The sequence below is a fragment of the Barbus barbus genome (assembly GCF_936440315.1).
Source record: "Barbus barbus genome assembly, chromosome: 6".
NCBI lineage: Eukaryota > Metazoa > Chordata > Actinopteri > Cypriniformes > Cyprinidae > Barbus > Barbus barbus.
Window position 1 is genome coordinate 37,459,854 of NC_136734.1, and position 26,706 is coordinate 37,486,559.

The following is a 26,706-nucleotide window of genomic DNA, read 5'->3' on the forward strand; positions in this document are numbered from 1 at the left end:
CCCCATTTGAGATGTCAGAACCAATCTCAATCTTGGCGTTATTGTGGAGACTCCCCCTCTCTAGTTTCTATCCCCACATGGGAACAAGCTGAACTCAATGTCACATGAGGAACAATGGACAGAGGGGATGCTAATGTTTAGAGTGTGACACTTTCAGTGTGATAAGACGCATGGACATTGGCACAGGAAAAGCCTGTTCCTCTACTCCAATGAGAGACTCAGGCAAAGATGTTACTCTCATAGGTCTGAGGAACCTGTATGGTTCACATATACAGTCAGAAGTTTGGACACACTCACCCATTCCAAAAAAAACAAAACAAATAAAAGTATGGAAAAATGTTAATCAAAACTTGTTTTTTTTTCCTTTGCCTAGATTCCTGATTCCAGATTAGTCAAGTGCACGAGGTGAATCTTGGAATGCTAAATGACTTAAAAGAGTTCCCATGCAAAAATAAATAAATATGAAAATATTTTCATAATTTCATAGATATTTGCCAGCCAATTTCTAAATCAGGTAAACACTAAGCAGTCACACCTTACACAAAACTATTATGGTCAACCACATTTTAATAATTGCATAGCCTGCAAGAAATGTTAAAACAACATTGAGCCCCAAAGTCAAGAGATCAGTTTCTTCAGTCAAGAGAGCAGTAATTGGGAGATTTAATCTTTCTCTTCTAAAGAGAATAAAATAGACATAAAGACACAAATCATTTAAGTCACAAGGCTGGTCACCCTTATGTCACATCAGGTGCACTAGTTCCCCTCTTTAGTATAAAAGCTATTGTCTTTTAATTAAGAGATGGTCCTTCAACCTGGTCTAAAATGTCAGTCGCGGCTGAGTTGAGATGACCTCCACCAAATCAGAGAGGGAGGGAAGGAGAGAAGGGAGAATGGAGGAAGAGAGAGAAAGATACAGCAAAGACGTCCTACTCCTCAGAAGGCCTGGCCAAGAATAGGAAAGACTAGACATAAGGGGCAATAGCACTCTCCTAAAGTGAACGATGAGGTCTAGTTACATCTCTCTTTCTTGGAGTAAAGGAACCTGAAGTTTTGACAGGTTTACACCTTGTGATTAATCAGCTGGGTGAAATATTGGAAATTGTGCTAAACACCAAAGCTTTTACCACCGTGACAGAAAAAAGCAAACAGGAAGCAGAAACTGAAAAGAGCACATTAATGATCACTTTGAATTCTGAAAATATTGCTTCTTTTGATATTTGCTATTCATCATCGCTATTATTTCTATGCCATTGTTTTCTTTGCTGCAGAAGATTGCTGGCTGATTGTAAAGATAATAGCAGTTAGAACCTATGTTCAGTAAAATATAAATGTTCATTCAAATATCTCTAGATACATGCAAACAGATCATACCTGCATCTTTGGTTAGCTGCCGATCAAAATATGGGAACTGCTCACATCCAGACCAGTGCTGTCTTAAATAGTCCTTTCACCGTCCAGCTAGAGCTAAGCAAATCAACCCAACTTCTGCCATGGAACACCTCAAAATCCCACTGTGGATCTAAAAAAAACAATCTTGATTTAAAATTTTCTCCAAAACTCATCAAAAGTTCATTCCATTTTTCTAACAAGGCTTGCAAGCAGTTCAAACTAAGGTGGCTCAAACGTGGAGAGGATGCCTATCTTTTATTGCTGCGCTCTTCGCAGTAATGACCCATGTTCTGGTTGCAGGACCTGGGTATTTAATGATTCATGGCCCAGTCAGGAGGGGGTTCAGAGAACCAGAGATCTTATTCAGTGCTTACCTAGGTGTCTACCACTGCACTGGGTGTAACACAAAGATACAGAAACACAATCCGTGGATATCAACCCTCCCCCAATCCTCTACCTCTGCTACGGTAAAACCAAACATTACAACAGAGCGGCTCCTGTTTCTGATCTTTGATTAGGGAAATAGATTAATGGCTAATTAACTACTGCACATTCAATCAGTGAGTTTGAGAGAGCCGCTCAATAAAGTTGTCATCGGGGCAGACGGCATGCAGTCCTCCATGCTCTTGGCCACTTGAAGCCAGCTGGCTCAGGAGTCAACGAGCAAATGTTAGCCATTCAATCACAGCTTGTCTTGAAATTTAGCAGGGCCTATAAACGATCACTACATGTGGTTCTTGCATGGACTAGACTGAAAGAGGTCTTAGACAGTGATGACTATGAAACCCAACCTTATTTTCCCTTTGTCTTTGTTATCTGACTCATGCATGAGACGACTGACTGGTGTCTCTTTTTGCTCCGCTAATGACCCAAATAATCCAGCAGAAAAGACTGAGTTTCCTACAGCACTTGCCTTGAATCTCAAGTGTGTGAGATATACTGTGTCAAGCTTGACAAGCATGTGATGTTCAGTGTCACTCTTGCTAATTTCAACAAGGTGACATGTGAGGCCAGTTTCCACTGGATTGCACTTGAACTTTCTTGTCATCTTATATTATCTATTATGAACAGGGTATGAACTTGACCCTTACTAAACGAATAATCACTGTACAATACAACTTATCAACTTATCCCACATTTCATGAACAAATGAATGAATGAATGAATACATTTAGACAGAAGTTACAGTGATGCACTTACAACGGAAGTGAATGGGCCTAATTTGTAAGAATTTATACGCAGAATTCCGAAGCTTGTAATTTTATAAAAATGCTTACAATAATTATTCTGTCGAAACTTTATTTTATTTGTAAAGCAGCTTAACTCATTGCATTCTCATGGCATTCTGCTGTCATTGCAATATAATTGTAAAATTGGATATAACTTTACACAGAAATTATATATGAATTTCACACTAAAACCCTGCTAATGTTTATGTCTATACTACTGAAACAGTCAGTATATTAACAATAATGCATCAGCCCCATTTACTTCCAATGTAAGTGCCTCACTGTAAACCAGACTGACACACTTTTAAAGAAAAAGATGGACAAATGGAGATGAACTTTTCTGGTAATAAATTATTATATATTAAATAATTAAGGCAATCCATCTCATGAACACTTGACAATAAACGCGGAACACACTCTATCATACATTATTTATTCAACACACTTTTTTTTTCTCATTTCTAATTTGCACATATCAGACCTGAACACACATAGTTGTCTATATTATATATTGTGTTTTTGCTGCTTTGTACATTGCCTTTTGGTTAATTGTTGTTATTCTTTTATTACCTGTGTCCTGTCCTGTTGCTGTCTTTCTGTTGCACTGTGGAGCTTCTGTCACTACAACAAATTCCTTGTATGTGTAAACATACCTGGCCAATAAAGCTCATTCTGATTCTGATTATGTCACAAATGCTGTTGACTGAGTTTAAAGGGATAGAAAATTCTATCATCATTTACTCACCCTCATGTCATTCCAAACCTGTATGACTGACTTCCTTCCGGGTATATTTGTAGCAATAGCCAAAAATACATTGTATGGGTCAAAATGACAGATTTTTATTTTATGCCAAAATCACGATATTAAGTAAAGATCATATTTCATGAAGATATTTTGTAAATTTCCTTCTCTAAATATATTAAAACTTAATTTTTGATTAGTAATATGCATTGTTATGGACTTAATTTGGACAGCTTTTAAGGAGATTTTCTCAATATTTAGATTTTTTTTGCACCCTCAGATTCTAGATTTTCAAATAGTTGTATCTATCCTTAAAAAAAAACATAAATCAATGGAAAGCTTATTTATTCAGTAAATGTATAAATCTCAATTTTGAAAATTGACCTGGTGTTATATGATTGATATGATTGGTTTTGTGGTCCAGGGTCACAAATAAGATATTGTGAGAAATGTCTCTGTCATTTTTTTGTAGAGTGGAAATTTATGGTCACCCCAATTCTTCTTTCGTGTTCCACAGAAGGGTGAACTATATATTTACATTGAGAACAGAATATTACTTTAAACTTGTTCAAAATAATAGTTTGCTCTCATCAAATAGCCTTATAGTTCTGTATCTATTGCAAACAAGTCCATTGCATTGTACAAAGGTAGGACGACACACACACATCTATCCACAGTCATATTAAAAGTTGTCCCATTCACAACCAACCTCTGTTGTCAAGGCTACCTTCGCCCCTTACACCACAGGCCCGTTCTGCTCCACCCCCTCCCCTCCCCTCCCCTCCCCTTATAGTAATGCTTGTCCAGCCTTAACAGGCTTTGTGCTGCCCACTGGGCCCTGATGCAGCACGAGACCCAGCAAATCCTATTATACAGGAGTCACAGCACTTGATTTTCCCATTAGAGATTCCAAGCGGAGAATAAGGGTGTATTATAACACCGGCTTTGCCGCGTTCCCACCGAAAATCCCACCTCGCTCTCTCGTTTTCATGGGCTCTTTTCTTAGTATTAGCTATGTTTCATCGGTTCTTTTACTGTGGGATTCTGATGAGCAGTAAGAGCTAGGGGGGGAAAAAACAATAAATAGAAAAGCTTAGCATTCTCCATAACAGTAGTTTTCATATTCTGTAGTTTTATTCATTGGATTCATTGTGGGTAATTAATGAATATACAATTAAAGCTTCCAGACTTATGAAAATTTGATTTGTAGTGGCTTTTCAATTTAAAGATACTCTCCATGTGCCAATGGGAGCATTCCTTAACTACTTTTTCACACAGGTTACCCAAGGCATCTTCAAACAAATCAACCAAAAGACAACCGTTTTGACATAAGCCAAGTGGGACGACACAAGTCGTTTTTGGAGGCGTTGGATGAATAGCAGAGAGAAGAAAGCTTTCATTCACTCTCCCTGTCAGAGTTTAGATCAGCCACGACCTGCTGATATGACCAAAGGTCAAGACTAGTGTCAAGAGGTGACCTGATTGGTGACCCCCAAGACGTGGTGTTTGAACTGGAACTTTGAAGGTCAGAAAAGAAACAGAAGAATAGGAGGTGACCACTAACACAAGGGGGCTCAGTCAATTGATTTGAGAGTTACAAATGTTTTCTATGTAGGGCTATTGCATTTTTGCTAGTCAGTGATGTTGCCATACAGATTAAGTTGTATTAATGTTATGAATTAGGTTGTAAAGCTTATTCACGTTTAACACAAGAAAATGTATTGAATTCTGCAACATTACCTAAAGTGTTTTAAAGTCTTTCCTCACCTCCACTTATTCGGGTAGTTTAGCCATATAAAGCCTACTGTTTCATATTTGATATGCACATTTCTAAGGCCCCTTAAAAACTTAGTACACAACCTACTACATGCCATGTGTCATTTGATTAACGGTTTATAAGGTTTTTTTTTTTTTAGCAGGCAAAATACCTTTTAGTAAAACTGTAATGTCCACCTTCAGGTCATGGTACATGGTCTTTCTGCTGTGAAATCTTTAGTGATTTTTCAAATCAACACTTACTGTACTGAAGAAAATTTTTGGCAAATTTTCATAAAAATAATGCCAAAATATGAGTATCAAATGTCTGTGATATCAGGCCTTTGAGGAACATCTCTCAATCACCATTATATTGATAAAACTAAAAACTGAGCATTTATACATCATCTTATTAATACATATGCATTTTATGCAAGTAGTCTTTCTTCTGTGGAAAACAAAATATGATGTTTTGAAAAATGTGTTAGGTTTCTCTCTCTCTGTATACAATGAAAGTCAATAAGAAATGATAACGTTGTTTAGGAATGAAAGTCCTTTTACGAAAAACTTGTATTCCTTGTCTTATTTTCCTTTTTGGGTGCAAAACCTGTTGCTAACATTTTTCAGATGCTTTCTTCTTACACAACCATATTTGTCTCAGCAGACCATGTGGTCATTAAACCTTCTTTAAGGTTTCCTAATGAACCATCTGACCCATCAAAGTCAGATCTTCTTGAGACAATTAGGCTTACTCTGCTGTGGTCCAGTGTTGCCCTGGGTTCAGTCTCGGAGACCGCAGTCCTAAAAAGGTCAGGTTTCATTAGTCTAAGACACAGAAAGAACCAAGTGAGAGGTGAGAACAGACAAAGAACGACCTCACTCTACAAGTGATTGAGTTAAAACAATATCAAAACAGCTCGATCTGAAGTGCAAAACAGAGTTGTGACTTCTGTTTGCCCTGTTTTTCAACAATCCTAAAATTAGTGAAAAGCTTCAGGTAAATGCAAGATGACAGTTTGTGTCAACAATATAAAGAGGAAGTTTCCTAAAGAGCTTAGAGAGTTTCTACCCACAAAAGTAAATACATTTTTATTATATAAAGTCATAAGTCAAGTTGCATGTATATAGCATAGGCTATAAGTTGTTAAAAAGTAGAAAATCTAGTTTCAGCAATAATGATAATCTAACTGATTTCAGTCACTTAATCAGCTTCTTAAAATAAAAACATAAAAACTACATAAAATAGAAGATAAAATAACTCAAAACTGGCCTTTCTTGTCTAATAACAAAGAGACAAAATACCATTAGGGTAATACACATTAAAACAATGCTATAAACATTAGGGCTAACTAAACAACTTGACTAACATTAAAACACTAAAGAAAAATAAAAGTATGATGCGTCTGGGAGCGTCCTGTTTAATCTAAAAATTATTTTGCATGACAGTTTGCCTAAATTAACCCATCTGGCATGTTTTAGGCAATATAGTAGGCTATGTTTACATTATCTTTGCCTTAACATGACAAACTTTGCAAATAGTGCGTGCAGTGCAGCGGCTGAGCCTGGAAGAAGCACAGCGCCCTCGCGCTTTAGGACCCAGCGCGCTTCTGTAGGAGCGTCTTTTTGTCCGTTGCAAGTGCGCATTGATTGGGGCCATTGTGACTTCGCGATTTACCATCTGTGGTGTCCCATGTGGTTCAAGTCAATTACCGTCACCGGCCGGATCACTCCCCACAGGATTTGAAACCTATATTTCGAAATTCAAAAAGTTTCCTGAAGTCATGTTTAAAGACAAATAAAAAAATGACCAAATTATGAATATCTGTGGCATGTCTTGGAAGTGACTTCTGGGTTCCACTCTCCACTATGCAAATATTAATCTTACATTTATTAATTACAATAATAGTTATAAGAAGCAGTAAGAAATAATTAGATAGGTGCACGCAGTTCATTTGTTGCACTCAGCATAGAATAAGTAACTAGCCTATAGTGTCCAAGTGCCCCGCGCGCCACTCAATGCGCTTTTCGCGCTACATTGTAGCAAACGACGCGGCTTCAAAGGCGGTTAAATCAAGATCAGAACACTGACCTACTGCTCTTATCAGGACAGAATCTCTCACAGACCCGCACGGAGAGGATGTGTCTTTATTTAGACCTGTATACAAATAATGCTTCTACTTATAAATAGGTGAACATCAGAAACTCTTATTTGTGTTATTTTGTGTTGCCTGTGGCTACAGAGGAACATGGAAATCACTGCTCAATTTGTTACAGGTCTCGGGTAGCTACATAGAAGTTTATATTCGTTTTTAGGAATCCATAGTGTGTAAAACAAAGCTTCCAGTAGAAACAGAGGATTTTGTCTAAACTCTGCTTTTTTCGTTTCTATTTTTTTGGGGAAAAGAAGCTGCGCACCTGTGGACTACTGCGCAATAGCACAGAGAAAAAAAGGCACATCTTTGAGGAATGAACGTTTTGATTAAATAAAAGCATCGGAAACCAGGTGAGATGCTCTGGCAGATGATTTAGGTGATTGTGGAGGCAAGGCAACAGCTGTCAGTCAGAGCTCGGACCCCCTCCTCTCTTCACGCACTGCGCATGACCGTCAAGAGAGAACCGCACAGACGAGGGAAATTTAAAAAACGGTTTTTTCTTGCGGGACAACAAGTGCCCCGACAAACAGTAGAGCTTTCCTCTGTCTCTTTATCCAACACTTTCTATACAGCAGAACAACTGCAGCATTAACAGGTAAGATGCGGTTTATTGCATGCTTTTATTATTATTTTTCAATAAGCCAAGAGAATGCGCACCTATTTTGGACTGATATATCACGCAGCATGAACACTGATGTGTGGCATAAATATCTGACTTTAATAGCTGGTGTTTTGAAGACCACTGCAAAAAGATTAGGAAATACTTAACGCTTTTTGGTTTAATTAAGTATTACTTGTATGAAATATTGAGACGTGCCAGCAGACTGACAGGTAACGGTGACTGATGACATCTGATGATCTCCGTTTAGTCAACAAAGCAAATATCACATAAACACTGGATTGTAAAAATAAAAAAAAATTTAATCTTTTTTTTTTCTTGCTCAGTTATTGTGGCTCTGGTTTTTGCAAAATTATTAATATTTGCAAGTTAATGTGTTCTCATATAAGATGTTATGCATGTTGCATGCACTTACTATAATAATAACAATTAATTATGTATAATTACATGCAAGTAACCCTAGTCCTAACCATATAGTAAAGACATGTGGCTAATTAATATTACTCAGTACTTAAATGTATAATTATACTGTAACAAGGACACCTTAAAATAAAGTGTAACCTTTTTTTTTTTACTGTGTATTTGCGTTTTCACGCATTTCTAAAATTCATTTTTTTCCTCTGCTTTGCATGGTTCATTTACTTGCATTTTATCTGCCAGAAGATGATTGAAAGTGGAATTACAAGCAGGATGTCAGGAATTCATGAAAACCCTGTACAAAGTCACCACACCTCCGCACAAGACTACAGGTAGGGGGTGATTTACTTTGATGGCTGAACCCACTGCTTTTGAACCTTGAGCAGATTAGAGAATAAAAAGATCATTTCGGGAAGAGGAGCAGCGCTGCTAATCTTAATACAATCTCCACCTTCCCTATTCTGTAAAATAAAGGTGTGTTTTGAGAGGCAGGGAATTGGGGTTTGTGAAAAAACAAAGGAGCGAGAGAATACATCATCTTTGCTCTGAATGGATCTGTCAGAAAGCATCAGCTCTGTTTACACGCCCGCTGTCGGCACACGGAGGGATTGAGGACCTTGGCGGGGGCCCCCACGGGTCACCAAGGAGAAGTGGCTCCCAATTAGAATGTAAACGAGGGCGACTTGAGCTGTGATAAACCGTGACTGTGTGCGCCCGCCTCCCCCTTTCTGTGGGACACGTAAGGGTTTGCATCAATGAGCAAATAAAATCATTTTTTCTTCCACTTGTATAACTGCACCCTAATGACCGTAAACTGTACAATGCACAGCTGGGTTTACAATTAGACTTCAGAAATGCTAATAAGCACAAGGATGTAGGCCTCCTGTCTTGACGACCCTAAATTTGAGTTTATGTGGCATGTAATGAATTCTTTCCAAAATCAAGCCCCCTCTCCTACCAATTACTGAAACACGGTTTTTAAGTCAGTACTATAACAAATACCATTATTATTCTTTTACTTTATTATATATGTGCATCAATCTCAGACCTGCAGTGCAAGACAACGTTTTCTAAAACTAAATGTTAATGTGCTTCTGATGTTACAGTACGGCCTTTGTCTGGATGTTCTTCTTGGCAACACTGAACTGTCGGTTATAGTCACATCAAAATCAGTTTTAGATCTGTTTTCTCAGGCATTGTGTGAAAGATTCTATGCACTTACTATAATATTTAAACAATAATATATATAAAAAAAGGTATTATTATTTAAATGAAATATACACAACATGAGGGAGTTTAACAATTGTTGTGGCAATTAATTCCATAATTAATTACATGTAAACGAATAAGCTTGTGGCAGACACTTCTATCCAAAATGACTTACACAGCTTTCAAATGACAAGTATTTAAGTCGTTTAGGATAACATTTCAGTGTTAAATTATACTTTTGAAATATAAGGTAATATTGGCTTACAAAATTAAAAGGGAGCAATATTAAGGAGGAAAACAATATTTGAAAAAAAAAAATTCAGCTACAAAATGGAAAGGTGCAGAAATCAGTTTTAATTCCATTAAATGTTTGCACTCAACAGGAAAAGCCTGATTAACGCTCATCAATAAGAAGCAGAACTGATAAAGCCAGGTGTTAAACTGTCCCATTCCCTTCGCAAGGTGTCTTTTTCATGTCTTTATGTGGATCAGGAAGGCATTTCAAAGCACAAGACAGTGTAGTGTTGACATGTTCGGTGTCTAAGGTTTCATGCTAGTGTGTGTGTGTGTGAAAAGGATAATTATTCAGAATATCCAAAACCAGAGCAATCAGGGTGCTCAAGGCCATGTCCCCAAGTTCTTCCTTCAATGCTGTAATTTATTCAGGTGGCAGACTGTGTGTGCAGTTTGGCTCGACCTCCCAACTCCTTCAACGACCCCCTCCCAGCTACCCCCCTTTGGTACTGTCTGATGCCTCCAGGCGGGGGGGATGGGGCAGAAGGGGACAGGGGTTGGGTGGAAAGGGACAGGGAAACAGATGGCATCCTATTTTTCTCTGTTGTGTGAGGCCTGTCATTCCAGTAGATTAATGCAAGGGGTTGGTTAAAAAAAAAAACGGTAAAAGACAATCAAGGAAGGGTCTGGGGGGAGTGGGGGGGGCGATAGAGCCACGTGCCGCTGTGCAGATTTGTCGTTTGGAACACAATAGGTGATCATTTTTCAATGGGGCTGGACCAACTGTTGCAGGCAACGTTTGCCACATACCCATGTTTCAAATGATCTCATGCGTTGTTTACATATGATTCAGCCAATGACAGTGAAGAAGGCGGTAGTCACCTGACCACTGTTAGAGGTTGGTTTAATGGAGAGGGGAGCACTGAAGTGTCCAGACACACAAAATAACTGAAAAGTGAGGGTTGTCATAGCGATCCCAATTATTGGACTGAATAGCGAGTGTGTAGTGAAGTCTGGAGAGAATACAAGAGGGTTTTTCTCTGCTTTCTTGATGCTTAGTCCAAATGAAGAAATGGCAGAGTAAATAATTCTCCCTGCACTGGATTAGATTAGAGGGTGAGAGTATTTTTATTTCCTTCCCCAAACAATAGATTTACACACAGACTTTACTGTTTTGCTATTTACAAGAAAACCTGTTGAAAGAGAAAAGAATAGAATTAGTTTATGTAGGCCAGAATTGATACGAATGTAACATTAGGAACTGACAATTATAAGACCAAAATCAATTGAAGTGTAATTGTTTACACAATTCTCTTTTTTCACATAAAATTCATATTTGTGCTTTTGTACTGAGAGCTATATGCTGTGTTTTTGTAGACTCCTGACTACTGACCCTTCGCAGCTGAAGGACGAGCTGCCCGGTGATCTTCAGTCCCTGTCCTGGCTCACCTCTGTGGATGTTCCCCGACTGCAGCAGATAGGATCTGGACGAGCTGATTTTGCCAGTTCTGCTCAGAACAGCCTGCTGGAGCGGCAGACAGGTCAGGAGCTTTATAGACCGTGTATGGTTAGAATGGATTGAGTTAAAAATGGCAGAAATGGCAAAAATCTGAATTCATCCAACAACATCTCAAGACATCAAACTGGTTATCTTAGCCTTTAATTTTAAAGGCTGTTATTTATTTGCATTCAAATTGATTTGTTTGTCATTTTTATGTCTTTAGCATATTTGCCATTTTGCATTGATTCTAAGGATTTCTTTTTTTTTTTTTTACCAAACCTTTAGATTATTCTCTGACCCAGTTTTTTATAAATATTAAAAAAAAGAAAAAAAGCTGTGCCTTAAAGGGTTAGTTCACCCAAAAATAAATTCTGTCATTAACTACTCGCCCTCATGTCATTCCAAACCCGTAAGACCTTCGACCATCTTCAGAACACAAATGAAGATATTTTTGATGGAATCTGAGAGCTCTCTGACCCTCCATAGACAGCAAAGATGAACATGAGGCTAGTAATTAATGACAGAATTGTCATTTTTGGGTGAACTAACCCTTTAACAGTAGTAGACTGAATCCCTACAAAACACACTTTGCTGAAACTTTCAGCTCAGCTGAATAGCATGACGGTACCAGTAGGAGCAGGATCTACGATTCATCTACAGAGTGAAATGCCGCATAGCCCTCTGGCCATCAGTAGCGTGAGTGATGTTTCAGATTTCAAACAATTTCATATTACATATTCAACCAATTCAGAACAACCATTTGTAATAGATCTAAAATAATCTTGTGTTCATAGATGTATTCTGTGTTGTATTTGTAGATGCCCCAGTTTTCTCCTGGGTTTCCGTGTGCTGCATCAGTGTACCAGACCACCCCTCAACAAGTTCTCACTTTCACTCAGGCAAACCAACAGGTTGGTTCCAGAGTTAATTTCGTTGACGAATAATTTATCATAATTGTCGTCAACGACATTTTTTTCACCGACGACAACAAAAACTATTTTTGAATGACAAAAACTATGATGAAAATCTATTGACATATTTGAGACGAAAATGTTAGGGAGGGACGATTTGGGAAGAGATTCATTCAGAACATAGTGCTGTAGTGCGTAGTTAGGAGGTTAGATGCATAAATATGAACCGGCAGGACATAAGCTATAATGCACTCATAAAACAATCAAAAATGTCAATATGTGGGAGCAAGAGAAGAGCAGATATATGGTTAAATCTGACGACGCAAGAGTGAACTCAATTCGGTCCGGTTTTCTGACCGCAGACACTGAAGTATACACACACAGAAAGCACGTCTCACAGCGCGCGAGTACTCTCGAGTCACATGAACAGAGAATTACACATAAAATGATGTCGAATTGTCCGTTTTGACGAGTATTCACATAAACACAGTCAATTACGTCTTAAGTGAACGTAAACAGTAGGGAGAACGTGTATCAGTACATTGCATCCATTGCAGCTGTGCATTCTATTCAAATGACTAAAATATGACTAAAACTAAATGGTATTTTAAATCAAAAGGCTATGACTAAAACTAAATAAAAATTTGCTGTCATAATTAACACTGGTTGGTTCAGTAATTGGGATTATATGTAAAGACTGTTCAAAATACTAATATTATATAATATCGTAATACCATTTCTGTTATATTCTTTAGTGTTCTCCCGGTGGACTTTATGGTAACTACAACAGCCAGAGTCTGTTTCCTCAACCCCGTATTACCGCTCACAACCAGGACATGCAGCCCAAGACTTTTCCTAAACCCATCTACTCCTACAGGTGAAATAAGGTTCACTGCGACAGCCTCTGAAAAACATTACGATTCTCTGGAAAGGGAACAAGATTTTATTTATCTCAAGTTGACTATGTTTGATATCTTTTCTCAGCTGTCTGATTGCCATGGCTTTGAAGAACAGCAAAACCGGCAGCCTTCCTGTTAGTGAGATCTACAGCTTTATGAAAGAGCACTTCCCTTATTTCAAGGTGAGGAGTTTATGCAAAAGAATGCCGGCGAATAGATGGACTAAGCCGACACACCACAGAATCAAATAAATGTAACTTACAATATACTGTACTGTCGATTACTGCGCTTCTCAGACAGCACCTGATGGATGGAAAAATTCTGTACGCCACAACCTGTCCTTGAACAAGTGCTTCGAGAAGGTGGAGAACAAGATGAGCGGTTCATCCAGAAAGGGCTGTCTTTGGGCACTCAATCCTGCAAAGATCGATAAAATGGAGGAAGAGATGCAGAAATGGAAACGCAAGGATCTCCCAGCCATCCGTCGCAGCATGGCTAATCCAGGTCTCAAATCATTGACTATTATCATCTTTGCTCTGACAACCACCCATAACACTCTAGCATCACAGCAGTGAATTTTCTTACATTTAAGGCTGGTTAAAATCACTCAGAACAAAGCAAACTCGTGCAGAAATACGCGCCTTGTTTCTAGGAAGACACGTGTCAAATGAAAACGCTATGCGTTCTAATATTGACTAGAAATGTCAAGCATGCTTCATATCCCCCCCAAAAAACTGGAGCCTGTGCCCATCACACACTATGAGATTTTCAGTGAAATCTGTCAACTCCTACTGCTCTGATATTCTGCAACTAGCATTGACTCCTCCACACTGTAAAAGGGGGCAAAACTTTGGTAAAGATTAATGTAGTGTATTCCAGGCTTCAGTCAATTATCAGATACTTTTATCTATAGCGATTTACAGATGAAGAGCATTATAGGCATTTTATCATACAGGAACCAGCAATATTTATAGTACCACTATGCAAAGCATAGGCTGAAGTAGTACAGACACTAGAGCAGAAAACTGTAGAAATCTAACCTGTCATTAATATTGTCCTGTTCTGGTACTTTTTCTTTTACCAGATGAATTAGACAAACTCATTACAGACAGACCGGAGAGCTGCAGACAAAAGTCCATTGAGACTGGCATGACTCGCTTGCCCAGCTGCCCACCAGGGCAGACCCTCCCGATCCCAGCGCAGATGCAGCACCAACCAGTGGTCACTCTCTCTCTACAGTGCCTCCCTATGCATCAGCACTTTCAAATGCAGCTCCAGAATCAGTCTCGCTTGGCTCCGGCCTCCCCTGCTCCTGCTCAGACACCCCCTCTCCACACCATCCCCGACCTGACAAACAGCTCCCTCCCTCAGCATCCTGCCAAGCAGCACAGCGACTTCTACACGGTTCACGGCACTGACGTGAATTCAGAGGTGGACGCTCTGGACCCAAGTATTATGGACTTCGCCTGGCAAGGTAACTATGTTAACAATCAACTAATGTTAAAATATTGAAAGCCACAGAACGTTTGATTGTTTCTAAGCTGATATCTAGCACAGTTCTCCTCTTCTGATTGCAGGAAACCTGTGGGAGGAGATGAAGGATGACAGCTTTAACCTGGAGGCATTAGGTACACTCAGTAACTCCCCGCTTCGGCTGTCTGACTGTGACCTGGACACTGGCAATGCAACGCCTGTGTCCAATGCAGGAGGACTGCCTTACCCAGACCTGCAGGTGACAGGCCTCTACTCTTCATACTCGGCTGTGGATGCCCTTTCTAACCAGTACATAAACACACAAGGAGGAACAAAACCTATCGTTTTGCTTTAATTGCACCCGCAAGAAATGAAACAAGCTAAGCTTTACTTCCCAGGACCATCTATAAAGCGTTCAATCCTAGCTTTCGTGGTGTGTCAGACTCCAAAAAAAACATCCTGCAACACAGATTTCTTCCAAGGCAGCCAAAAATTTTTTTTTCGTAAAATTATTACAACATCAGAAAGAAAACATCCTGAACAGAAATGAGTGGCATGCATGCTGACGTCACAGTATTCAAAAGGTGTCATTTGCATTGACTGTATTAATTGCATTAAATGCAATGAGTTTGAAGGGACCAAATCAGCGGGGTTTTTTTTTTGAGAATTTGCATGGTTAGGGAGTATTGATAAGGAGTTTAAAGATTTCCTCTAACAGCGCAGTCCAGTGCAGATACTGGCATTGCGGCCGAACATAATCATTGAAACTACAGTGTTGTTATCATTATACCCCTAATGCAAATTGTGAGTTAACAACACTTAAGGAGCAAAGATCAAATCATGGGAATTATGATTTTGGGTGTTGCCAAGCTTCTTTCTGTACCATAAAAGGAACTTGTTTTCTTCTCATTTTGTCCATGTAACTGTTAGCCTTGTAACTGTAGTTGTGTGTCTTTTGTTGTACTGTGATAGACACTGTATCTGCTCTTTAATGTTTGTTTATTATTTATATTTATGAAAAGAGCTGAAATGGTGACATGAATCATTTTTTATTGTACATATCAAAATATTTTGAATGCAAGCAATAAAATTTCACATTCAGATTGAAAGATGTATTCATTCAACTTCATTCTTAATGACTTTTTTTTGTTTTGTTACCAGTGTTGGGAAGGTTACTTTGGAAATGTAATAGGTTACGGATTACCCCATCTAAAATGTAGTAAGTAGTATAACTATTTCAATTACTTTATTAAAGTAAGGCAAGGCAAGTTTATTTATATAGCACATTTCATACACAGTGGTAATTCAAAGTGCTTTACATAAAAGAAAGTGAAATAGACATTAAAAATCAATAAAAACATGGAAATAAAAATAATAAAAACAAGGAATTTTAAAATGATATAGTCATATAGTCAAGTAATGTAACTGATTACATTGGATTACTTTTCTAAATTTCTACTGTTTCCAACTGTTAATCACTTTCAAACCTGTAAACCAGACAAGGTTAACCTAATAGTAGTATTCAACAACGATTTCTGTTCGACTTTCAAAATCCTTTATAATTTAATTTTAAAGACAAAATCAGACTTACTTTGAGATCATTCTGAAGTTAAATACAGATTTAAAACCGTAACAAGAAATAGTTTAGTAGCTATGATATGGTTTTTGAAATCAAATCTTTGCATAGGAAACACTGACATCTAACAATAGCTTGGAAAAAACAGTATATGAATAAAGCATATACTGTACATAAACCCAAATAGGAAATAAAACAGTTATCGAATAAGCATGCGTCCAAAACTCCTGAAACATTGGTCTCATATTTTAGAGTAATCACTGCAATTCATGAAAGAATGGATGTGGATGTGATTAAATTATGCAATGTAACTAGTTATTTCCCAAAACTGTACATGACAATCATATACAGTACGTATGAATTGTATTGCAGGGCGGCATTTAACTGAAGCAATATTAGTGACAATACATAACTGAAATGCCACCCTGCATATAGAGTGTGGCTAGAATAATTTGGAAAAAATACTGTATATACACAACTGAACAAAATGTTGACCCATCTGTATTTCTAAGATTAAGATAATTATGAATTGGAAAAATGACCACAAACTCACCAAAACACAGATTATTTAATGCATAATCATAAATCTCTTTTTAAAAACAGCCTGATAAAGTCAGGCACTTTGGCTCTAATATTAATCTGATTTGTATGTTCTAAAAACACACAAAATCGATTTAATGCATTACATCTGATCAAGAAGTCTTCTTTAATCTGAATCAACAGCTGAGTACAGTACAGCAGCAGTAGGTACACAAATGTATCCATTCATAGAACCAGCACATACTGTATGGCTGCGTTCATATGAACAGAAGAATTACCTGCAGTCGTGTGAAATAAACTATTCTAACAACCAAAGTTCAAGCCATTCAAATATTCAGAGGCCCTGATATTGATAAATAACACTGGATAACTACTTTCATTATGTAATATTTTTAACACCAAGCAGATTAGTTAATGTACATTCAATATGAACAGATATGAAAATCTGAATGTATATTAAAAATAAGCATTATAGTATTTTGCATTTACATTTATGCATTTAGCAGACGCTTTTATCCAAAGCGACTTACATTGCATTTAAGTTACAGTTTTTACATTTTATCAGCTCTTGCTTTCCCTGGGACTCGAACCCATGACCTTGGCGTTGCTAGCGCCATGCTCTACTATTTGAGCTACAGGAAATTTTGCAATGCAATGATTGTTCATAACTACTGTATGTTATTAGAAATGAACATTACCATCAATAATTCCCCTGATATCTACACAGTGACTGTATTTAGGTGTAATATTGTTACTTCACTCTAACGATAGAGATTTAGTAGTTTGTTCTGCTTAATTAATGTTGCATACATTCCTGAGGAAGTGCTACACAGCATGAATGTTCGCTCCAAGCATCGGTGATTCCCTAAAACCATCTAATATTCAGTCTCGTCCACTCAATGTACATTCATCAGTCGGTTATTTCCACGGAAAGGACACAAAGGAACAAGTGTGAACAGATAGACGCTGTATACTAGTTTCCCTCTCTTGAGAGTGAGTTTAAAGAAATGCTCTGGTGCTCCATGAGAAATGTTCATCCTCACATAGTCACTGTGAGTCACGCTAACAGCAACTGTGCAGTAAGATGAGTAGGTGGACTATGCCATTGCTGGACATTTAAAATTGTGCGTTTAAGGCTACTGACCAATGTGTTGATCCTAAGAACCGACCAAAACTTTTTTTTTTAGTTTTAAAGCACTATTATTTAATAATACCATTTGAATATCATCTCACTGTAGGTTTATTTAAATGGCATGGATGTGATCAGCTGGTGGTAGAGTTGTCCAAGGTGGCCAGCAGGTGGCAGACTTTGGCTCTCTGTGAGGGAGTGATGTTCTGTGCCATCTGGATGATGCAGTCCATGGTCACTTCTGGGTTGGCTTGGACTAAGCTAAACATATAATGCAGGACAAGTTTTAAAAGAGATTTGCTTATACAACCAATGACTGTTTGCTGGTCATTGTGTCTGTGCTAAATTTGACTTAAAGTTTGATTGTTATCATAAAGGTTTGAGAATCATATTAGATTTGAAACCAGGAATAGTGTTGGATGCAAAGCTTTGGCTTTTCAGGGTTTTTTTTGTTTTGTTTTTTAGAGGTTTAGAGGCTTTTTGGAGGTTTGGGGATTTTATTCTGTAGTGACATTAAATTGATCAAAAGTGACATTGTTATACAAAAAAAAAACTACATTTTAAATAAATGTTGTTCTTTCATCTTTCTGTTTATCAAAGAAAATGTTTCAGTTTATCACAAATAGGGCCTATTATGCAGGATAACTGTTTGAAACATCAGGATCATATGACACTGGAGTAATAGCTGCTGAAATTCACCTTTGATTCCTTCACAGGAATAAATTACATTTTAAAATAGTAAAAAGCTCTTTTACATTGTAATAATATCTTACAGTATTACTGTTTTTTCTGTAATTTTGACCAAATAAATGCAGCCTTGGTGAACATAAAAGATACTTTGAAAAACAAAAAATATTTAAATACGCCTAAATTACCTGCGGATGTGTTTGAGAGCGTAGTCCCTCTTTAAGCATTTAATGTTCTCTCTGATGACTGAACGTGTCCCATCCTGCTGTGACAGATGGTTTTCCAGCCACTCTACCACCACTTTGTTATTGTCCCATAGATACACCTGAAAGATCCAATTACCGAACAATTACTTCACACGGGATAAATATCAACTTTATCATAGTTAAGTTTGATGAAGATACATTTTAAGTTAGAGTTAGCTTAATTTAGTTAGCAAAGCTTCACTACACTGCCCACAAATGCTATTTTAGTATTATTTATTACAGTATTTATTAACATTCTGAATTAAGTTTTATTTGTATATTTTCCATTTTCATTTAAAATTTAAAATGAAATCTTTCATTTTTATTTCTGGTTAAGTTTTAGAAATTTTTATACATATTCATTTCGGTTAGTTTCCGAGGCAACATATTTATATTTTATTACAGCTTCCCCGGAAACTACTTTTAATAGCGTTTTACAATAACTGTTGCTTTCTTCTTGGCAAATCATGTCAGATCCTAAGCTGACAAATGTCTGAATTTGTGTTATAAATTGTTGACTTCAGAAAGAGAGAAAAACAGAAATCTTCAGTTTTTTGTTTCCCATCATACATGGATAAAGTGTCCTTACTTTTACAGTCCCTTCTGTCTCCACAAACCAGCGGCGTAACATGGACTGTATGTGGCCGTTGCTCAGATCTTGGTTGGCCTGCATGATCTCCCCCTTCACTACCTCCTCCAACAGCAGTCGCCTCAGACGCCAGTAAAAGAATGACCTAGCGTTCTTCCAGTCCAGGATGTCCTGGAAACATTTGATTAGGTGAAAAAGCAGAAAGGCCATTTTTTAAAACTAGTAAATTTCTTGCATGTGATCCACAGCTATGGAAAAAAAAAACTTCATAAAAGGGGACATATGGGGCCTTATGTGCCTAATGTTTAGTTTGTTTATACCGTGATGACACCCTTTTCCTGCATTCTTCCTGGAGTGTCATGAAGGTCCACAAACTGCACTGCAACCTGGTGGTAGATGGGAAGAAGGAACTCCTCTCTAGACTTCAGTTTGGCCTCCAAGTCTTTGCGCTCCTGGCTTGGTAACTCCGGGTTGCCTACATGGAGTACAACAGTAAACCGTGTGTCACAGGTAGACATTCCCTGGCCCAGTGAGGAAATGTGTGTTCAAGTGAAGTGAATTGCTATACCTAGCTGCTCAGCCAGACGGGAATACACCACATCAATTCTTTGTATGGTCTTTAGCAGGTCTTTCTTTCTGAACTTTATCTCTACTGTACCCTCAGCCTCTAGAACACCCCCTCTGAAGAGGAATTGAGGTGAACAGTCAAATAAGATCAATGGGCAAAAAGATTTAGTGGGAAGCTGTATAGAGAAGCTCACCTGCTTTCTCGATCTGCATAGAGCTCCATGTGCTGAAGGTTTATAGTGGGGTCGATCACGACCCATGATCCTCCTCTCAGCTCAGCGTGGGGAGGGATGTAAACCAGTACAGGCTGGGTGAACTCTCGCAGGGCATCCACGATATAAGAGCCAAATTTAAGCACCTGGTCATACATATCTGACACACAGAGCATTCACGCCGAAAGAAAACCCCTTAAAACTTTGCAGATACACTGCCATTCAAAAGTTGTTCCTGAAAGTTTACATGCTCACCAAAGCTGCATTTATTTGATAAAAAATACAGTAATATTGTGAAATATTACTACAATTTTAATTAACGGCTTTCTATACGAATATATTTTAAAAAGTGTAATTTATTTCTGTGATGGCAAAACTGAATTTTCAGTAGTCAGTAACTCACATGATCCTTCAGAAATCATTCTAATATGCTGATTTGATGCTTAAGAAACAATTCTTATTATTTTCAATGATGAAAACAGCCGTGCTGCTTAATATTGTTTGTGAAAACCATGATAGCATTCTTTGATGAATAGAAAGGCCAAAAGATCCTCATTTATTTCAAATAGACAGCGTAACTGTCACTTTTAATCAATTTAAAGCATTACTGCTGAATAAAATTAATAAAATACAAAATTTATAACCCTAACCTTTTGAACGGGTCCATTAAAATGCAAACTCATGAAAACCACCTATATACCTTTCATGCCTCCAGAGAAGCCTCTCCAGTTGGCAAACACCATAAGTGGAAGTTTCTCCCTGTTGAAATCCTCAATAGCCTGAGCGGTTTTATACGCCGAATCTGGGAACCACACTTGACCAGCCTGCTGATAGATCTGAGGCAGAAAAGACACTTTAAGTGCATAATGATAAGAATAATTGGGACATTCTAACAGCAAACACAGAGAAGACTTAAGGCAACCAAAGTCAGGGCCTAAAAGGTTCATAGTGTCAGGACTCTGACCTTTGCCTCTGAGTCCAAGTTGGCTGGATCTGCTGGAATGGTAACCTCAACTGTGCGGGTCTCAACGGCAATGACACCAAGAGGAATCCCACCAAGCCTGTAGGACATTCACAGTCTCATTCAGCTGAGAATATTTAGTTAAACAAAATGTTTGTTTGACATCTTCCCTTGTTCTGTCTTTTACCTGGCTCTGCCCACCACCACTGTCTGTGCCCAGGTAGCCATCACCTCCATAAACGTACCATGGTCAAAGAACCCACTCTGCCATGCTCCCTTCACAGCTATCAACACAAATTCAAAGAAAGAAAGGCTGAGTTTGCAGTATCATCCTGAGCTCCCATGCAGACAGGCTGAGAGTATGTCTATGTTCATAACAGATTGTGTGGATAATTAGATTCTTACTGGGATGGGGTCGTCCACACAGCAGCCAGCGAGGGTCATAGGGTGCTTTTGTGGGAACAAAATCGATCTCTCTCTCAACTGGATCAGTAGGAGGCATTATTGGGACAGGACTTTGATTGCTCTAAATTATAACAGCAAACACAAGTAGGGTTTGATGTTAATTTAATCGAACACAAAAACACCTTTGGCCCTTTTGTCATTTGGACTAACAGCCCAAACTACTTAAAGTCATGCTAAAGATTACATCTAAATCCGGTCAAGATCATAACTGGACAAATATATATGATTTATTTATTGGCATAAAAATTCAACCTTGAAGATTAAACCAATTCACCATCCATCTTTCATTACCGTAAAGCTGAAAAGTGCAACATTATTATTTAAATTGTAATATATAAATAAAGTACATATACACAGCCGTTTTGAGTCAGTAAGATCAATTATAAGGTCCCTTAAGCCTGTCACTTAAAGGGATAGTTCACCCGATAATGTAAAATTCTGTAATTAATTACTCAACCTCATGTCGTTCCAAACCCGTAATACCTTCACAGAACACAAATTAAGGTATTTTTGATTAATTCCGATAGCTCTCCGATAGCTTTTGGGTGAACATCCCTTTAATGCATCTTTGCTAAATAAAAGTATTTGACTTTTTAACAGGGGTGTATATATAAATGGTAGAATTTGTGCCTTTTTGTGCTTATTTAATTGAAAAAAACTAAGCTGCTTTTTTTTCATGATTTGCTAAATCATGATTTCTGTTTTTATTATTATTATTTTGGGGATAAATATGAACTGGGCATGTTTTTTTTTTGTTTGTTTTGAGATTCACCATACAGTATCTATGAACAGACTACCTTTGGCATGTAGGATAGCCACTGTAGTATAGTTAGCACCCCTTCAAAGTCATCTGGCACGGTGTTGTGCGTCACGCCATTGTTTTGCATGATCTGAACCCCTCCCAGCTGGTTATTGGAGGTGTAGACTTCACGACCCAGCACCTACAAAGAAATACAGAATTAAAGAATTCAAGACTTAAATCACTGAACTAAAGTGGCGTCACCTGTTATCAAGAATAAAGGAAACACAGCCCACATAAACATGACACTTAACATTTTAAGGTGTGACTGCAGATGTGAAATTCCACACCTTGTTTAGTGCCCCAGCCCCCGTCAGGATGATATGGGAGTTTTCCACTTGAATTACTCTTCGTCCTAGACGTACCAGATATGCACCAATTCCTATAGCACGACATGTGATCTACAGGAACACAGAATGATAACTAGATGACCAAAACATAGATAATATATTATATATTGCTTATATAATAAACATTGGCATTTCGTTCCTGGTACACTGTAAATTGTTTGATGATATTATGGGTAGATGTTAACTCTTACCATGCTTATGGTGATGACTTCCTTATAAGCCTGAGAAGTTTCTCCAGCTATGGTGCCAGAACCCCTCAGATTCTCCACTCCAAGACCCTCTTCCTTCCCTATGATGTCTGTGATGATGTACCTGAGACATTATTTGAACACATAAGAGCCAATGAGAGAGAGAGGTGTTTGGGTATAGGTCTTTCTGTGCATACTGAAACCAGTAGGTTTACCTTGACTCTCCTCCCTCCTCTACATGGTGACAGTGGACAGAATTAGAGGAACTGATGCAGGTGTAGTCCTGAGGCGTCAGATATAGGTATTTAAAACCCTGCAGGGGCAAAACGGAATAATAGACTTAAACAAAAGCTGTGTAAACAATACAAAACTGCATCAAATTGGATTTATAAAATGATAAAACCCAAGAGTCAGTGGTGGTTTGATTAACATTAGCGATATTACAGCGAAATTAACACGAAACTATCCAGCCAAGCAATTGTAAATTTGACCGCACATTAAGCATTCGGTCACCTTATAAGGGTCATCTCGGTCGATCCAAGCCACTTGAAACATGTGGCGGATCTCCTCTGCCAGGCCAATTCGAGCTCCACTATTGGCTGCGATGTAGATACGTGGAATCCCCTCTGCTCTGGCCAGCTCAGATGCCTGTAAAAAAAGCTCATCCTCCTGGGGCCCAAATGAGCCAATCATATGGGTAATATCATTACAGATCACAATGATATCTCGGCCCTCTGGGTACTCTGGAGTCTTCATTTTCATGCGGAAAGCCACCATACCAATCTGGAAAGGGAGGACAAACAAATGACTTGCATAGAGCTCATCCATTTACTTCATTGTTGCGAAAGTTATTTACATTTACTATCTTTTCTTTACGAGGTAAATTATTAAAATGTAAACAAGCTTCATAATTCTGATTGATGAACAGCATTCTCCTATGCTCCACAGAGAATTAGTCCTGTGCAAGAGAAAATCCCTCAAGGAATATTGCGAGAATTCATTGATGCACCTCATTGTCTCCTGGTAGTTGGTTCATCTGCACAAGTCTCCCCTGAGAATCCAGGACCAGTTCATTACACATCAACACGTCTTTAGGGTAGCTGTCTCCTGGTCCCCAAAGCTTAAACAAAGCCTGGCAACATAAAGAAAAGATAATGAGCTAATATCAATCCAACAATACATTCCAGAAACAAGACTGCCACACTCACAGCGAGAACAGGTTTAATTGACGTAACTGAATCACCTCACCTGTCTGAACATCTCAGGGAAGTCATAGACGTACGTGGTGCCAAGGGTCTGAGCCTGGAAGCGTTTGGCCTGCAGTAAATCTTTTGTGACATATGGTGTGTTTATTAGCATACCGTGCAGTGGACCTTGCTTGTCTCCAAATGACTGGAACATTATCTGCAGAACATTATTACAAGTAAGTATTTTACAAAATCCTTATTTAGTAAATTATGAAAAAATGGAGAAGCCATGGGGTCCTCAAATACTGTTGTGGACGGTAGGTGGCCTTGGAGTTAATAAGTTTGTTGCACTGTTACAACAGCAATATTCAAAGCAAATACTTATGAGGTAATCTATTCTAATACAATCTGTAGTTTCTGATTTGATTTCTAGCCTGTCTCACTCAGTGGACATACTGTTTCGGTAATTTGTTGTTTACAGTAATGCAATACAGCTTTTATCTACTTGAATGGGGGAAACTTAAGACTGAAACCCTCAAGACCATGACCATTTTTCCTATTTTTAGATGGTCAAGTTAATTTGGTGATCAGTAGTAAATCAGGTTCAGTTGGCAAGAGGAAATGAAAATGCACTTTAGAGCACAGACAAATATAGATGAAAGCACATATACGACATTGAATTAGCCACTATTTCTGCAAGCTATACTCAAACTACACTCATGACCCTGTGTTGTGGTTTAGCAGTCTTGCACCAGTTGGTGGGAAGAAAACGGTCAGCTGAAGAAACGCTACCGAGTACAAAAGCATATTGATAAACACAGATCTATGAAACAGCTGCTGTTGTGTCTGAGCTGATGTACCACTGAACTTTTGACCTTTAAATGTTCTGCACTTGAGCAGTGACTCTCAAAAACAACTGGGTCAGATATCAGTCTACGTACATTTGAAATCCGTAACTGAAAAAAGAAAAAGTAATTCCTTCACACATTTATTCCTCCTTGACTACTCTGTGTTATGCCAATGCGTCATGTGATATAATCACAATCCGGTGAATGTAGATTCTACCTGTCCAGTGGAGGGGTCAGTGACCTCCTTGTATAGGCTGATGTCCAAATAGTAGCCGGACTCATTGGTGACGAAGAGGCGGATGGGAATGACATCTTCATTGGTGGTGAGGCGGATGTTGATCTTCAGCTCAGCCTGTAGAACGCGCAACTTCCACAAACGACTACCATACCGCATCACCATTGAGCGGACGGACTCCTCTATCTGTAGGAAAAGATGACAGAGCAATACAGCTCAGGAACACTGACAGTAGCTATGATTTAATACATTTAAGAGTTAAAAGAAAAAGAGTTTTATGTTTTTGAATCTAACCTTCGAGGGGTCCATAATAACAGTGGGTACAAAATTGAGAAAGATGTGATTGCAGTCAGTACGAGTGGGTATGTTACTGAAGGCCACTTCAAGCTCATCCATCGCTTCCAGTAACAGCCTCTCTCCTTCATTCTGCAGGTACTCAAACGAGGCCTCCTACAGGAAGAGTGGGGGAAAAATAAATGTGTTTTATCAAATTTAGACCATATATAAAAATACCCATCAACAACCTACGTAATTGTTTTCATTATATGAAATAAGAACCTTGGATTTCTGGTTTTACATTTAATATTTATGCATTAGTATTAAGATTTTAACATCTATTGTCAATTAATTTCAATTGGCAAGTCTGAAACAAGTGTAAGTTGGAAGCAATTTGAGACAATGTACATCAATATATAAACTAGCATTAAAATCTTTGGGTTCAATAGGCTTTTTCTGCAAGAATGCATTCAATTTATCAAAAGTGACAATAAAGACTTTAAAATTGTTGCAAAAAAATCTATTTCAATTAAATGCTGTTCTTTCTACACATTTTTCAACAAAGAAATATGCATCACAGTTTTCACAAAAATCTTACAATACACTAATAATAAATGTTTCTTCAGCACCAGATCAGCATATCATATCAATGATTTCTTGAGGACTGTGTGACACTCGAGACTGGAGTAATGGCTGATGAAACGTCTTTCAAAAATATACATTTTTTAAATCTTACAATTCTAACCCCATATTTTAAACGCTAGTGTACTATAAACAAAAGCAATTTTGCAAATATGTGCAAAAATTCTATTCAAAATAGAACATTTTAGGATTTATTCCAAGGGTTATTCAAGCATGTATTGATGATGGTGTCCAGTTAGACTAATGTAATTACATGAGTTCTGACCCAAATATTCACACTGACAAAATAAAGACAGCTACATGTTGCTACAAGTTGTATATTGTAGCTTCATTTCCATTAAATATATTTCATACTGTCTAGTAGTTTTATTGGTTACCTTGGTGATGAGGTCAGAGTGGCGAATGATGGCTCTGATAAAGAAACGATAATCTGTGACCTCTGCCCCCTCTTCCACACGAGCAGCACCCAGGTACAGTTGCATCCTGTGATGGGCACAGGGAACGGCCGTCAGATCAAAGTTACGCATACGATTCAGCTCAAGCTGGAAGGCCAGAGCAGGCTCCAGGTTACGGTAGATTCGGTCTTCATGGAACTAAAGAAAAAACAAGGACAATGTTCAGGTGTTACTCTACAACGCACATTTTTAAATGATCGAATCAACAGATGCATCACTTA

At 38.1% G+C, this 26,706-nt stretch overlaps 2 protein-coding genes across 5 annotated transcripts in view; one reads left to right on the plus strand and one right to left on the minus strand.

The window, feature by feature from the left end:
- Positions 1-7,743: 7,743 nt before the first annotated feature.
- LOC306871352 (forkhead box protein N4-like) lies at positions 7,744-15,640 on the plus strand. Its single transcript, XM_079419199.1, has 10 exons — positions 7,744-7,866; positions 8,551-8,639; positions 11,128-11,291; positions 11,856-11,947; positions 12,070-12,162; positions 12,918-13,039; positions 13,147-13,243; positions 13,358-13,565; positions 14,146-14,535; positions 14,639-15,640. Exons 2-10 carry the CDS (start codon positions 8,554-8,556, stop codon positions 14,887-14,889), a joined length of 1,503 nt encoding a protein of 500 aa, XP_079275325.1. The 5' UTR covers positions 7,744-7,866; positions 8,551-8,553; the 3' UTR covers positions 14,890-15,640.
- Positions 9,851-26,706, minus strand: part of LOC306871351 (acetyl-CoA carboxylase 2-like) — a 33,978-nt gene continuing 17,122 nt past the window's right edge. For 3 of the 4 annotated variants that reach the window (XM_079419197.1, XM_079419196.1, XM_079419198.1), the window contains 20 exons: positions 26,408-26,623; positions 25,407-25,562; positions 25,095-25,298; positions 24,091-24,246; positions 23,852-23,974; positions 23,356-23,625; positions 23,058-23,155; positions 22,846-22,966; positions 22,595-22,705; positions 22,303-22,446; positions 21,446-21,566; positions 21,228-21,324; positions 21,044-21,140; positions 20,780-20,915; positions 20,062-20,239; positions 19,869-19,981; positions 19,621-19,775; positions 19,301-19,471; positions 18,655-18,791; positions 15,565-18,040 (listed from right to left, as the gene is read on the minus strand). In XM_079419197.1, coding sequence (XP_079275323.1) covers positions 17,914-18,040; positions 18,655-18,791; positions 19,301-19,471; positions 19,621-19,775; positions 19,869-19,981; positions 20,062-20,239; positions 20,780-20,915; positions 21,044-21,140; positions 21,228-21,324; positions 21,446-21,566; positions 22,303-22,446; positions 22,595-22,705; positions 22,846-22,966; positions 23,058-23,155; positions 23,356-23,625; positions 23,852-23,974; positions 24,091-24,246; positions 25,095-25,298; positions 25,407-25,562; positions 26,408-26,623 — 2,931 coding nt within the window. In that variant the 3' untranslated portion in view covers positions 15,565-17,913. Of the gene's footprint in view, positions 10,944-11,143; positions 11,273-15,564; positions 18,041-18,654; positions 18,792-19,300; positions 19,472-19,620; positions 19,776-19,868; positions 19,982-20,061; positions 20,240-20,779; positions 20,916-21,043; positions 21,141-21,227; positions 21,325-21,445; positions 21,567-22,302; positions 22,447-22,594; positions 22,706-22,845; positions 22,967-23,057; positions 23,156-23,355; positions 23,626-23,851; positions 23,975-24,090; positions 24,247-25,094; positions 25,299-25,406; positions 25,563-26,407; positions 26,624-26,706 lie in introns of those variants that run through there. The other variant, XR_013784322.1, reaches the window with a different exon arrangement.

Coding starts and splice junctions, on each gene's coding strand:
- LOC306871352 (XM_079419199.1), top strand. CDS start 8,554: ATGATTGAAAGTGGAATTACAAGCAGGATGTCAGGAATTCATGAAAAC. Junction 11,948..12,069: donor GCCCTCTGGCCATCAGTAGC/GTGAGTGATGTT, acceptor TTGTATTTGTAG/ATGCCCCAGTTTTCTCCTGG. Junction 13,244..13,357: donor AGCACTTCCCTTATTTCAAG/GTGAGGAGTTTA, acceptor TGCGCTTCTCAG/ACAGCACCTGATGGATGGAA.